This window comes from Orycteropus afer, unplaced genomic scaffold, assembly GCF_000298275.1.
Source record: "Orycteropus afer afer isolate SDZICR_OR568_19922 unplaced genomic scaffold, OryAfe1.0 scaffold00033, whole genome shotgun sequence".
Lineage (NCBI taxonomy): Eukaryota > Metazoa > Chordata > Mammalia > Tubulidentata > Orycteropodidae > Orycteropus > Orycteropus afer.
The window spans coordinates 15,158,460-15,172,901 of NW_006921620.1; the positions used below are offsets into that span (position 1 = coordinate 15,158,460).

The following is a 14,442-nucleotide window of genomic DNA, read 5'->3' on the forward strand; positions in this document are numbered from 1 at the left end:
TACTTCTTGAAGCTTAGTCAACATGTGGTCTCTCTTGGTCTGGTCATCTCCCACTCATTTGCCTTAGGTGTGATGTGGCTGGGGAAAAAAAGGCCAGATTGCTTTCTGCAAGGTGATTTCTACACCTCACAACATAACATACACACATAATCTCTGCCTCCCTTTTTCTTTCTTTCTTTTCTATAAAGTTAGCCTATAAACCTTCATTGCTGAAATCAGAAACTTTAAGGATGAGGCTGAGCCATGTGTATTTTTCAGAAGTGATTCTGTTGTCTGTCTGGTATATATCACAAATTAAGAAGTAATACATTAATTCAATGTGGCTTTTTAAATTTTCACTCATTTTGAAGTTTTTTGCTTATAAATTTTGTTTTTTGTTGTTGTGGATGGTGGTAGGTTTCAGGGGGTTATGCTTGGTAGGAGACACTCTTTCTAGACTGTCTTTTGTGTTTTGAAACTGATTGTAAGTGATGCCTGCTGGAGAGTCAGCTCTTAAGATTAATTTAGAAATGAAGATAGAACACCATATATATATGTCAAGTCAATAACACTCTCTTCCCATACATGTATCTCTTAGGCTTCCAAAAGTTATAGTTCAAGTTTCAGCATTTTTTCACTAAAGATAGTCTTTAAATACATTCATTTAACAAATAACCAATTTTAGGATTTACATTAATTATATTTAATTATATATATAGAATTATAATTTGGCTTTGGATTTAAGGTAGTCTTAATTTTTTAAATTAATGTGAAATTCTAGGAAATATACTTTTTTATTTCATGTAGCTATAATATCTTTGAGTTTTCAATTCACATAGAATGCAGTCAGAAAATAGTCATACTTACGTGAAGAACTTACCAATGGAGGGATGGTGAAGTCTCTACCAACAAGGGAGTTTGTTAGTTAATTTTTATACTCACATCTATTTTTAAGGACTGAAATCTTAATACTTTGAGAGGTTATGAATAGGTGGTGAGCTCGTAGTGGTTATTCAGTGATTATCTACTGATTAACACTGTAGCTAGAAAAGATATTTAATGATAGTGGGTCTGAGAATCTGTAATGCTAAGGAGGCAGCTTTACTTTTCGACAGACCCATGATTCTGGAAATACTAAGCTAATGTGTAATGATTCAAGTTGCTAGAGATTCATTCTATGTTATAGAGCAAGACCCTGTACTACTTTGTTTCCTGTCAGCATTTCCTCTGTGTAAATGGTTCAGCATCCTTTGCTGCAGGAATAGTCCCAAGGCATTTAATTTTTTAATCAGTATTTACTGTATGCGCAAAATCTTTAAAATTCCTAAAAAAAAAAATTAGGATAAAAAAATGCTTTGCAAAATGTTAAAATATATATATATATATATTCCATTCAGACCTGACATCCAGTGAGTGCTGAAGTATCTTCACTGATCAAAAATTCTTACAACATTTAGATTACTTGTTATATTTGTCTTTGTTTTAAATCTTGTGAGAAAATCAAATGTAGATATTTTATCTTAATTTACTCCTTTAGGGAGATTGTTGAAGGGTTTTATGTTCTAACATTTAGCTAAATTAATTTGATCACATAATTGTCAAGTTACATTGTCTTTTTAAAAGCAGAATTTGTTATCAGTTAAGGACAGACATTTAATGAACATAATTACTATGGGCAAGGGACTGTATGTGGCATTAATAAAGACAAAGATATATTAATGTAAGACATAGGAGATGTAATACCTGTCTCTAAAAATTCTGAAATAGATGTTGAAAGAAATATTTATTTAATACATGAAAAGCTTAGAAAATACAAAAAGTAATTAACTCAATACTGAATACAAGAAATAACAGAAGGCTTATGTCACTAACTGCCAAGTAAGTTCTGTAATACTCATTATATGGCCCTGAGGGAGAAAGCAGTTACTTCTTTGGAGAGTAATGTTTGGTAGTTGAGGAGTAATTTGGAAGGTTAGCGGTAACTACATAGAGAAAATAAAGGGAGCAAACATTCAAAATGGATGCAATGTCATTTTTATTTATTTATTTATTTACTTTTGGAAGGTAATTTTTAAAAGTATGAATATTAAAAAGCATAGGAATATTTCTAAAGTAGTAAAGAGACCATTTGATTGGAATGGAAAATGGCTTGGCAAAATCATAGTGGTAAGATCTACCATAACATAAAGTTCCTGGTAATCCAAAAAAAAAAAAAAAACCCAAACTCAATGCCATTGAGTCGAATGAACTCATTCATACCAACCCCTCTTTAGGTTTCCCAGGCGGTATCTCTGTAGAAGTCGATTGTCCGGTCTTGCTTCCGAGGAGTAGCTGATGGGGCAGTGATTGTGTCCTTCATTCTTTGTAACACTAAACTCTTTTTGTTGGTTCCTGTAAAGATTTGGCTTGCATTAGACCCTTAGTAATTATTGGATGAAAGGTAGATTTTGAGCTGATTGTGACGTGCTTTGGCATACTAGGTGTGGTGTAGTAAATTACATAGTGTGGCTTTTTTAACAATAAGTCTTTGTAAACTCCGTGGTGGATTTTGCCGTGAGCACTGAGTAGCTTCTGAACAGTTATCCACCTGGGATATTTTTGTTGGGAGCAGCATGGAGTAGTTTTCTGGGAAGTTCGCTTTCTCTCAGGTGTATAGAATTCTGGTTTTGGGATTGGTTAGTTTGGTCACTGTGAGAGACCTGCACTACTGAGAGACTAAGAGATACGCACTGCTGGGAGAGACACTGAGAGACATGCACTGCTGGGAGAGAGACTGAGAGGGACTGTCGGTTGAGAGACAGCGGACTGAGAGAGACTGAGTGTGTTCCTGAACTTGAATTACAGCCTTTTACTTCCCTAATAAACCCCATAATCTGTGAATCCTTTGTGGCCACTGCAGCGAATTACTGAACCCAGCAGAGAGGTCGTGGATGCTGCAGGAGGAATTGTTGGTGTCACGGTTGGTGGAAGGGCTGGAGGGAGGCAACATGTCTGGCCTCGCAGGAATAGGCCTTGGACTACTGATGGTAATTCTGTCTTCCTCTTGTGGGGTTAGAGAAGGTCAGAAGATGCGGCCTCCCTGCCCCTTTGGCATCAGGTTGTTGTTGTTATGTGCTGTTGGGTTGGACCCGACTCATAGGAGTATAAATCTTATCCTTGAGTACAGGGACTAACAAACTGCTCAGAGGACCAAATCTTAACTCAGCCTGTTTTTGTAAATAAAGTTTAATTGGAACAAACCAAACCTATTCATTTTAAGCATCGTCTGTGACTATTTCTGTTTCTATAATGACAAAGTAGAGTAATTATGTTGGATACTTGTATGGCCTGCAAAACTTAAAATATCTACTATCTAGTTCTTTACAGAAAAGTTTACAGACTCCTTCTTTAGATCAGTAGGTCTTTCACTATTTATAACAGGGTTTCACAACCTCAGCAAGTCACTGGTTGGTACAAATAATACAGCTGTGCCTGCTGCTAAGTGAAAAGTTGGCAGTTGAGTCCACTCAGGCATCTCATAAGAAATGCCTCATGATCTGCTTCCAAAAAGTCAGCTATTGAAGACTCGATGGAGCACAGTTCTACTTTGACACATGGGTTTACCATGAGTTGGAATCAACTTGATGGCAACTGGTTTGATTTTGGCTTTAGCGTATCGACATTTCTACCTCAGCATTATTGACAAAAAATTCTTTTTTGTAGGGGGCTGTCTTATTCATTGCAGGATTCATTCCTGGCCTTCACCTTTTATAGGCCTGTAGCATTCCATCTGTCCCCAAGCTGTGACAGTAAGAACTATCTGCAGATATTGCCAAATGTCCCCTGAGATGGGGGCAAAACTGCCCCTGGCTGAGAACAATCTACTTAATCAAATATCTGAATACCATAATAATGTGATTTTTTTCCATGTTAATGATTTTCCTTTACTACTAACATTTCATTTCTAATATTCTTTATTTTTACATATGATGATTAAATTTTTCTTTGTTGGCCAAAGGAGAGTAACTGAAGAAAAGCTCTAGTTTTTCTAAATGTGTTTCTTGCAAGATGTGAGAAAGAATAAACAGCATAGTTTTTTATTTTTTTCCTAAAGAGAATTCTTCTCACATTGCCATTCTTTTGTTCTGTTGTATGTAGGTGGATGGCACCTAATAATAACAATATTGTTTTTTCTGAGAGACATTGTGGTATAATGGAAGAAATGTTGCCTTTTAATAAGTCATTTGCCTCATCTATAAAGTGTTGTTGTTGTTGTTGTGTGCCGTCGAGTCGGCCCCGACTCATAGTGACCCCTCCTTGGGTTTCCGAGGCAGTAACACTACGGAAGTAGATTGCCCAACCTTCCTTCTGAGGAGTGGCTAGTGGGTTTGAACCGCCAGCCTTCTGGTAGCAGTCAAGTGCCTTAGGCACTATGCTACCAGAGCTCCTATAAAGTGTTAGTATTATCTAATTCATAATGTTGGGATTAAATAAAAGAATCTGTATAAAACACCTGACAGATAGGTTGTAAAAATGGTAGCTATTGCCTATTATTATTTTTCAGTTGCCTTTTCAGCCAGTGGTTCCCAGTGGTTCACTTGTCCAGTGAACAAAGTGATGTCTTGTGGTTCAATAACAGGCCTTAAAAAGAATAGAAGAAATTGTTATATATTGTCATAGCATGGGATTTTTTTCCCCCTTTATGGAATCTTTCCAGATCCACTTCGTGTCAATTTGAAATTCCTTATTAATTCTTCCAGTAAGCTATCTTAGTTAATATATACTTATGTATAAGAGAATTAGGGAGCTCTGGTAGCGTAGTGCCTAAGGCACTTACTGCTAACCAGAAGGCTGGCGGTTCAGACCCACCAGCCACTCCTCGGAAGGAAGATGGGGCAATCTACTTCCGTAGTGATACTGCTCCGGAAACCCAAGGAGGGGTCACTATGAGTCAGGTCCAACTCGACGGCACAGAACAACAACAAGAACAACATAAGAGAATTAATTATAAATTGGCTATATGTGGGAAACATAAGAACGGACTTTTAAGCTTGACTTCCGGATTTCGATTTTTTTTTCAATGGTAGAGGATAAAGTATTCTTGGTATTTTCTTCTTTAAATAAAAATTTTTATGGTGATTTGGGTGTAGACTTACAAATCAGATTTGTTTTACTCTCAACAGTTCATCCACATTTTGTTTCATGGCACCAGTTATAATTCCAACAATAAACAGCTCTCCTTCCTGTCACTACCTTTTCCATGTGTCCTTACCTGTGTAGCCCTGTCTATCCAGCTTTCCACCTGTGCAAATGCTGCCCTTCTGATCTGCCACAGTTGATTGTTTTGAGGACTGCATCTCCCTGGAGTAGGTGGGAGCATTTCCCTGGGGTAGGTGTTCTGCTTGTAGGCCTTTCTGCTATTTGACTGAGAGCTAATCCATGGAAGTGAGTCCCCTCCAGGCCCAAAGGATAACCTGGGGCCATAGTCTTAGGGGTTTAACCAGTCTCCATGAGACCAGTAATTCTGGTCATTTTTGTGTTTTTGAATTTTGTTCAGCTTTTTTCCTTCCACCCCATCCTGGATCTCCAATTTTGATTCCTTTCCAAGTGGTTGGCCTGAATTCCATTTTAATTTCACCAGTTACTGGTTTGTAATGAATTTAGCCTCTTTATATATATATCATTTTTCTTAAAGGGTTGTTCTGATTAAATGAGTCAATATATGTAAAGTGTCCAGTTCAGTGCCTTATAGTAAAATTCCATATACATATTTTAAATTACTAGTATTTACTCACATGCATAACCAGATACCAAACTCACTGCTATCGAGTCAACTCCAATTCATAGTGACAGGGTTTCCAAGGCTGAAATCTTTATGGGCACAGATGCAGACTGCCTCATCTTTATCCTGCAGAGCAGCTGGTAGGTTCGAACCACTAACCTTTTAGTTACCAGCCAGATGTTTTAACCACTGCACCACTAGAGCTCCTTCTCACATACATAAATAAGTCTTACACAAATCTGAAAATTTTTGTAAAGTAGTATTAGATTGTATTATGAAGAGATGTTTGAAAATATAAATGTAGAAGTTAACTAAGAGACAAATGTAATATATGATTTTTATTTGTTTTCATTTTTTAGGTATTACATGAAACCTTCCCTAAACATACATTTCTGATGAATGGCTTAATTCAAGGAGTAAAGGTAGGATTAATTAATATACACATATACATGTAAGTACACACACACATAGTTATGTAAGTATGATTATGCCAGTGTACTTTAGGGTATTATGTAATACTTTTAACTGGGTTTTAAATAACTTATACATACCCAACTATGTATCATCATAAACTGTATTATAACAGATTTACTCTACATTTTACGTATTGGCATTTTTATTCCAGAGATCTAAATGCTTTTACAAACTAACAACAAGAATATAGATTGAGGAGAAATGAACTATACCAAAAAACAAAAAAAATGCGTATATAAAACTATATCAGTAGAGAGTTCCAGTAAGATGGCAGAATAGGCAGACAAACTACATAGATCCTCTTCCACAAAGAAAAGAAAAACCAAATGATAGAGATACAGAAGATAATCTTAGAGCCCTGAGATTTGAAAGGAAGGATACAGAAGTCCTAGTTCTACTTCAACTAGTAGAACCTGCATGAAAATACTGAATAAGGAGACAAACGGAGCTGCAGACTGTCAACGATCCTGATGGCATGGACAGTTTGGATTTTTCCAAGTGGTGTTAGGACCTAAGAATTAACCTAAAAATTGGCCCTGCTTGTTAAGGGCTACAAGGAGGACTACACTGGTGACTGATGACTAAAAAGGGAAACAGCAAAGAAGGCAGCAAACTAAGCTATGGATTTTGGCTGTCCGGAGGGCGCAGCCATTTTGAATGTTTACAAGTGGTTCGACCATTTTGGATATTTAAAGTGACAATGTTCTGTCAGATTCCAGGGACCTAAGAATAGGCTCCACTTGCCGAGGACAGCATGGACTTGCCAGAGACTAAGGACTGGAAAGTTCTCTGTAACTGAGTGGGAGAGCACAACCATGCCTATATAACCCAACCATACCCCCAGCCCCTCCTTCTGGGTACAGGCCACCACTTGCTTCTGCACCAACTGGCCAATGATACACAACAGCCAATAGGAGCCTAACTCAAACTAACTGCTTTTCACAAAGAGGTAACAGATCAACCAATACAGCCACTCTGATACTCCATCACACCCACTAGGAGACAGGTGGTAAGTGAGTAAGTGCTGCAAACTAGCAAATAGAGAACCACAGAACCCTACTTACTCTGATAAATCCAAACAAAACAAAGAAAATGAAAATCTTGGATGAATCACTCCAACACACAATCACCAATTAATATAAATACAACAGCACAGTATCTCGGTGACAATAGACCATCACAGTCCACATAAAACAGCAAGATAAAGTAGTGGAAACAAGGGACCAGGATACAGAGCCAGAACACATCCCCGAGGAGGAAGGAGCACTGGAACTCCCTGATAAGGAATTCAAAAGAGTTATATTTAGGTACCTTCAATGGATTGAGAGACAGATCAAGGAAAACACAGAAAACCCTAGAATTTGAGAAGAAAATACGAGAACAAAATGACAAAGTAAATGAAAAATTAGAAATGATACAAAAACTACAGATAAAAATCCAGAAGATTAATACTAAATTTTCAGAAATAGACAACACATTGAAAGGGCAAAGGAATCGAATCAAATCAGTGGAAGACAGAATTACTGGGATTGAAGACAAATACCTCAGTACTTCTTTGGAAAGGGATCAGTCAGAAAAAAGCTCAAAACGCAATGAAGAAAGCCTAACATTCATGTGGGATACCATCAAAAGGAATATAACCTACGTGTAATCAGAAATCCAGGAGCTCTGGCGGTGTAGTGCCTAAGGCATTTGACTGCTAACCAGAAAGCTGGTGGTTCAAACCCACCAAGCATTCCTCAGAACAAAGGTAGGGCAATCTACTTCTGTAGTGATACCACCTCAGAACCCAAGGAGGTGTCAGCTGTGAGTTGGATCCGACTTGACCGCAGTGCGTAATCGGAATTCCAGAACAGGAAGAGACAAATAAAACCACAGAGAAAATTGTCGAGGATTTGTTGGAAGAGAATTTTCCTGATATGATGAAAGACAAGAATATATCCATTTAAGAAGTCAATGAACCCCAAACAGGATAGACCCCAAAAGAAAATTGCCAAGACATATCATCATCAAACCCACCAAAACCAAAGACAAAGAATCCTGAAAGCAGCACGGGAAAAATGAAAAGTTACTTACAAAGGGCAACCAATAAAACTGAGCTCTGATTTCTCAGCAGAAACCATGCAAGCGAGAAGGCAGTGGAATAGTATATATAAAACCCTGAAAGGGGAAAATTTCCAACCAAGAATTATATACCCAGCAAAATTGTCCCTCAAATGTGATGGCAAAATTCGATCATTTCCAGATAAGCAGAAATTAAAGGAATTTGTTAAAACCAGACCAGCCTTACAAAAGATGCTAAATAGAGTCCTTTGGACAGAGAACCAACAACAGCAAACAACAAGCAGCCTTTAACACATATGACATAACCCAGAAACCAACCCAGTTATGGAAGTTTCCAAAGTAAAATAGGCTTACAGGATTATAAATAGGGAGCCAGAGACATCAATTGACAAATGCGGACAACTACAAAACAAAAAGAGGAAAAAAATTGTGTGGTTACAGAATTTCTAAATGGTGAGGAAGTCGAGAGAATTGCAAGATAGAATGCACTGTTCTCAACTTGGGGAGAAAATTATAAATCACAGGGTAACCTCAAAGAAAAATGTCAGACCCTTCACATCACAATAAAAAGGACAAGCATGCATATTTAGCAAATACTAAAACAGTAGCAACAAAGGAAGTAATAACATGATTCATAAACAAAATGAGCTCAGCATGGAAAATTGTATGGAAAAAAAAAAACAGCAACAGCAAGAAAAAACACAGAATGACAACAACAAATACATACTTGTCAGTAATTGCACTGAATGTAAATGGAGTAAATGTACCACTCGAGACGGACTGTCACAGACTAATTAAGAAAACATAACTCATCAATATGCTGTCTTCAAGAGACAACTAGAAGATAAAGACAAAAATAGATTATAAACCTTTGATTTGGAAAAAGATATATCAAGCAAATGGCCATTAAAAAAAAAAAGCAGGAGTGGCAATAGTAATTTCTGCTAAAATTGACTTCAGGCAAAAACCACCGTAAGAGACAAGGAAGGACATTATTTAATGATGAAAGGATCAAATGAACAAGAGGACATAACCATAAAAATATCTATGTACCCAGTGAAAGAGCCCCAAAATAAATATATCAGACTTTAACAGAATTGAAAAGACAAATAGATGACTCCACAGTCATAGTAGGAGACTTTAATATACCACTTTCAATGAAAGATAGAACAGCTGGAAAAGAAACTCAACAAAGACAGAAAAACTAAACAATACAACCCACCAACTTGACCATGTAGACATCTACAGAGCACTTCACCCAACAGAACAGTACATTATACATTCTTCTCCAGTGCACATGGAACATTCTCCATGATAGACCATCCGTTAGACTGTAAAGCAAGCCTTATTAAATTTAAAAGCATTGAAATACTGCAAAGCCTCTTCTCAGATCACAGTGCTATAGAATTAGAAATCAACAATAGGAAACTCAATGGAAAAAGAACAAATACATGGAAACTGAATAATAACCTCCTTAAAAATGACCAGGTAATAGAAGAAATAAAAATGAAATTAAAGAATTCTTTGAAATCTAGAATAAAAATACAACATACCAAAATCTTTCGGACACAGCAAAAGTGGTGATCGAAAGCCACTTTAGAGCAATAAATGCATACATCAAAAAAGAAAGTGCCAAAATAAACACCATAAACCCACATCTCCAACAATTGGAAAAAGATCAGCAACAAAACTCTACAGTCACCGGAGAAAAATTTAAAGAGTCGAGCAGAAGAAAAGGAAACAGAAAACAGACAATAGAAAAAAAATCAAGACTAGAAGTTGTTTTCTTGCAAAGATTAATAAAATTGACAAACCACTTGCAAATTTAACAAGGGAAAAGAGGGAGAGAATACACATAGCATGAATAAGAAATGAAGTGGGTTACATCAGAACAGAACCAAATGAAATAAGAAAGATGATGTTAAGATACTATGAAGAACTGTACTCGAACAAATTTGAAAATGTAGGAGAAATGGACATATTTCTAGAAACATTCTACTTACCTAAACTAACACAGACAGCAGTGGAAAATTTGAACAGACTCATAACAAAAGAAGAAATTGAACAGGTCATAAAAAAAATTACCAACAACAACACAAAAGTCTGGGCCTAGATCATTTCACTGGAGATTCTACCAAATGTTCAGGGAAGAACTGACATCAATGCTAGTCAAACTATTCTGTGTTGAAAAGGATGGAATCCTCTCACATTCATTTTTTGAAGCAAGCATAACCTTGATACCAAAACCAGGCAACCAAAATTCCAAACCAGACTCACTGCCATCGAGTCTATTCAACTCATAGCGACCCCTCCTTGGGTTTCTAAGGTGGTGTCTCTGCGGAAGCAGATTGCCCAGTCTTCCTTCCAAGGAGTGGCTGATGGGTCTGAACAGCCAGGCTTCTGATTAGCAGTCAGATGTCTTAGGCAAACCAGGCAAAGGCATCACTGAGATGGAAAACTAGAGACCAACATCCCTTGTGAGTATAGATGTAAAAATCTTCAACAAAATTCTAGCTAATAGACTTCAACATCATCAAAAAAAATAATACGTTATGACCAAGTGTAGTTCATATCAGGTGTGCAAGAATGGTTCAACATTAGAAAAACAATCAACATCATCCACCACATAAATAAAACAAAGGAAAAGAACCACATGATCATATCAGTCGATGCAGAAAAAAGCATTTGACAAAATCCAATACCCATTCCTGATCAAAACTCTCAGCAAAATAGGAATAGAGCGGACATTCCTCAACATATTAAAGGGCATATATACAAAGCCAACAGCCAACATTATTCTCAGTGGAGAGAGACTGAAACCATTCCCTTTACAGACAGGAACCAGACAAGGATGCTCTTTCTGTTCAACATTGTATTGGAAGTCCTAGCCAGGGCAATAAGACAAGAAAGGGAAATCAGAGGCTTCCAAATTGGTAAGGAAGAAGTTAAACTATCCCTTTTTGCTGAGGATATGATCCTGTATATAGAAAAGCCAAGAGACTCAGCAAAGAAACTACTGGAACTAATTGAGAGATTTAGCATAGTGGCAGGATACCAGATCAACATACAAAAATCATTTGGATTCCTCTACACCAGCAAAGAGATTGCTGAAAAAGAAACAAGGAAATAAACACCATTTACAATAGCTACCAAAAAAATAAAATACTTGGGAATAAATCTTACCAGGGACATAAAAGACCTGTACAAAGAAAACTACAAAATACTACTTCAAGAACCTTTAAGAGTCTACATAAATAGAAGAACATACCGTGCTTGTGGATAGGAAGATTGAACATTGTGAAAATGTCAGTACTACCCAAAGCATTCTATACATTCAGTGCAATCCCAATCCAGATCCATCAACATTCTTTAAGGATATGGAAAAACCAGTCACTCGATTTATATGCAAAGGAAAGAAACCTTGGATTAGCAAAGCCCTGTTGAAGAAGAACAAAGTAGGAGGTCTCACACTCCCGGATCTCAAAAGCTATTATACAGCCACAGTAGTCAAAACAGCCTGGTACTGGTATAACAGACACATAGACCAGTGGAATAGAATTGAGAACCAAGAAATTGATACATCAACCTATGTTCAGCTGATCTTTGACAAAGGGCCGAACTCCATTAAATGGGGGAAGAGATTGTTTAACAAATGGTGCCGGCAAAACTGGATATCCATTTGCAGAAAAAGTGAAACAAGATCTGTATCTCACACCATACACAAAAACTTAACTCCAGAAGGATCAAAGACTTAAATGTAAAACTTAAAACTATAAAGTTCTTCAAGGAGAAAATATGGGCAAATTTAGGGGCCCTAATTTATGGCAGAAATAGACTATCAAGCATAACCCAAAATGCACAAACAGTAGAAGATAAAATAGATGAATGGGACATTCTAAAACTTAAATTTTTACGTGCTTCCAAAGACATCTCTGAAAGAGTAAAAAGAGAACCTACAGATTGGTGAAAAAAAAAATCGGCAATGACATATCGGACAAGGGATTTATCTCTAAAATTTATAGAAAACTCCAAAACGTCAACACCAAAAAGACAAGCAATCCAGTTCAAAAATGGGCAGATGACATTAATAGACACTTCACCAAAGAGGATATTCAGGTGGCCAACCACATGAAGAAGTGTTCACAATCATTAGCCATTAGAGAGATGCAGATCAAAACAACGAGATACCATCTGGCCCCTGCACAAGTAGCAGAGTTCAACAAGACAGAAAATAACAAATGCTAGCGAGGGTGTGGAGAGATCGGGACTCTCATACACTGTTGGTGGGACTGTCATATGATATAACCACTGTGGAAAGCAGTATGGTGATTCCTTAAAAATTTGGAATTAGGAATACCATTTGATCCATCAATCCCATTACTAGGTATATATCCTTAAGAAGTGAGAGCCAGGACAAGGACATATATATGTACACCCATGTTCATCGCAGTGCTATTTACAACAGCAAAAATACAGAAACAACCTAGGTGTCTGTCAACAGAAGAAAGGATAACCAGACTATGGTACATACACACAGTAGAATACTGTGCAACCCTAAAGAATAAGGTAGAATTTGCAAAACACTGCATAACATGGATGAACTTGGAGGACATTATCCTGACTGAAATAAGTCAGTCACTGAAGGACACATACCGTATTAGTCAGCTATTGTGAAAAGTCAAGGAAAGGTTTATATATGGAAGGAAACTTTCTTTGTTGATTACCAAGGGTGGAAGGGGAAGGGAGGGAACACTGCTAGATAGGTAGAGACAAATATTGAATTGGTTGAAGGGAAAGGCAATGCACCAAATGTGAGTGATCAACACAGTGGCATCGAGGAAGAAGGCAGAGGTATATAGGTGATACAGATAACTAAGATGAACCTTTTTGCACATAGAGTACTGCATTGTCAGTGATGGCAAACATTGATATATGGGTGACTAGATAAGTGGACAGGCCGAATGATCAGGTATGTCTAGGCATGGGGGAATGTGCCCATGACCATGTATAAGGTTGGTAGACAATGATTCTACAAATGTATTTGTATGTTCTGTAAGAATGTCCAGGTATAGAGTAGAGCTGACAAGAGATAAAGTTGTGACTTCTTGGCCACAGTCAGCTACTTGGAGGGAGCGAGTAGTTGGACCTGTGATCTTGGGACCATGGTCTCACAGGAGACATCAAGCTCAATTGGTAAAATATACTATACAGAAACATTGTTCCACATTCTACTTTGGTGAATAGCAACTGGGATCTTAAAAGCTTGCAAGTAGCCATCTAGATGCAACAGTGGGTCTCTCCTCATCCAGAGCAAAGAAGACTGAAGAAAATGAAAGATGCATGGAATTAATTAGTCCAAGGGACTGATTGACCATGAGATCCTCAGCCTGTATGACTATGAGACCAGAAGAAGTAGATGGTGCCCGACTGCCACTGTCAACCACTTGGAGGGTTATCTATGTAAGAGATTCTGGATAGAGAGGGAGAACAAAACTCAAAATTATTAAAAAAAAAAAAAAACCAGACCATGCTTGGTGAAACCCCTGAGACTATGGCCCCAAGCTGCCCTTCAGGTCTGGAATTGAACTCCTATGGCTTCCAGCCAAATAAAAGACCAGGATGTGGGCTGAACATTTATATCAGATAGATACATTCCTTTAAGATCAGTCATGTGAGAATAGAAGGGCTGTGTATGCACAGGAAGACAGTTCGGGGGGGCGGGGCAAAAGTTCATGGGAGGGTAGGACACAGGGTAGAAGTTACTATGGGGAAGAAGTGGGAAGAGAGCTGTTACATTGTGGGAAATTGCAGTCAATGTCATGAGACAATGTGTATGAACTGTTGTATGGAAAATGAAATTGCTCTGTAAACTTTCACCCAAAGCACAATAATTTTAAAAAAGTAATAATAATAGAGGAAAAAAGCTTTCAGTAAAATCTTGGTTATCCTACAATTTTTTAAAATTTGATTCCATTTGACCAACAAGTTTTATAAGCATGTAATTAGCCTGTAGCTATAAAATCAGATAATTGGCATATGACATTATTTCTAGAATTGCTGTTGTGGAGTTATTGTGAGAATTCATTAGAGCACTTAATATTTAATACTTTGCCAGAGCCCTGCAGATATCTCTAGATTATTTGGGGAATTTTTTTTTTTTTTTT

The 14,442-nt window shown here is 37.3% G+C and overlaps 1 protein-coding gene across 1 annotated transcript in view; it reads left to right on the forward strand.

Annotated features, from left to right (window-relative positions):
- Positions 1-14,442, forward strand: part of MFSD14A (major facilitator superfamily domain containing 14A) — an 82,193-nt gene that overhangs the window by 30,389 nt on the left and 37,362 nt on the right. Inside the window, exon 3 of the mRNA XM_007936097.1 lies at positions 6,100-6,162. Within this exon, the coding sequence (XP_007934288.1) occupies positions 6,100-6,162 (63 nt within the window). The remainder of the gene's footprint in view (positions 1-6,099; positions 6,163-14,442) is intronic.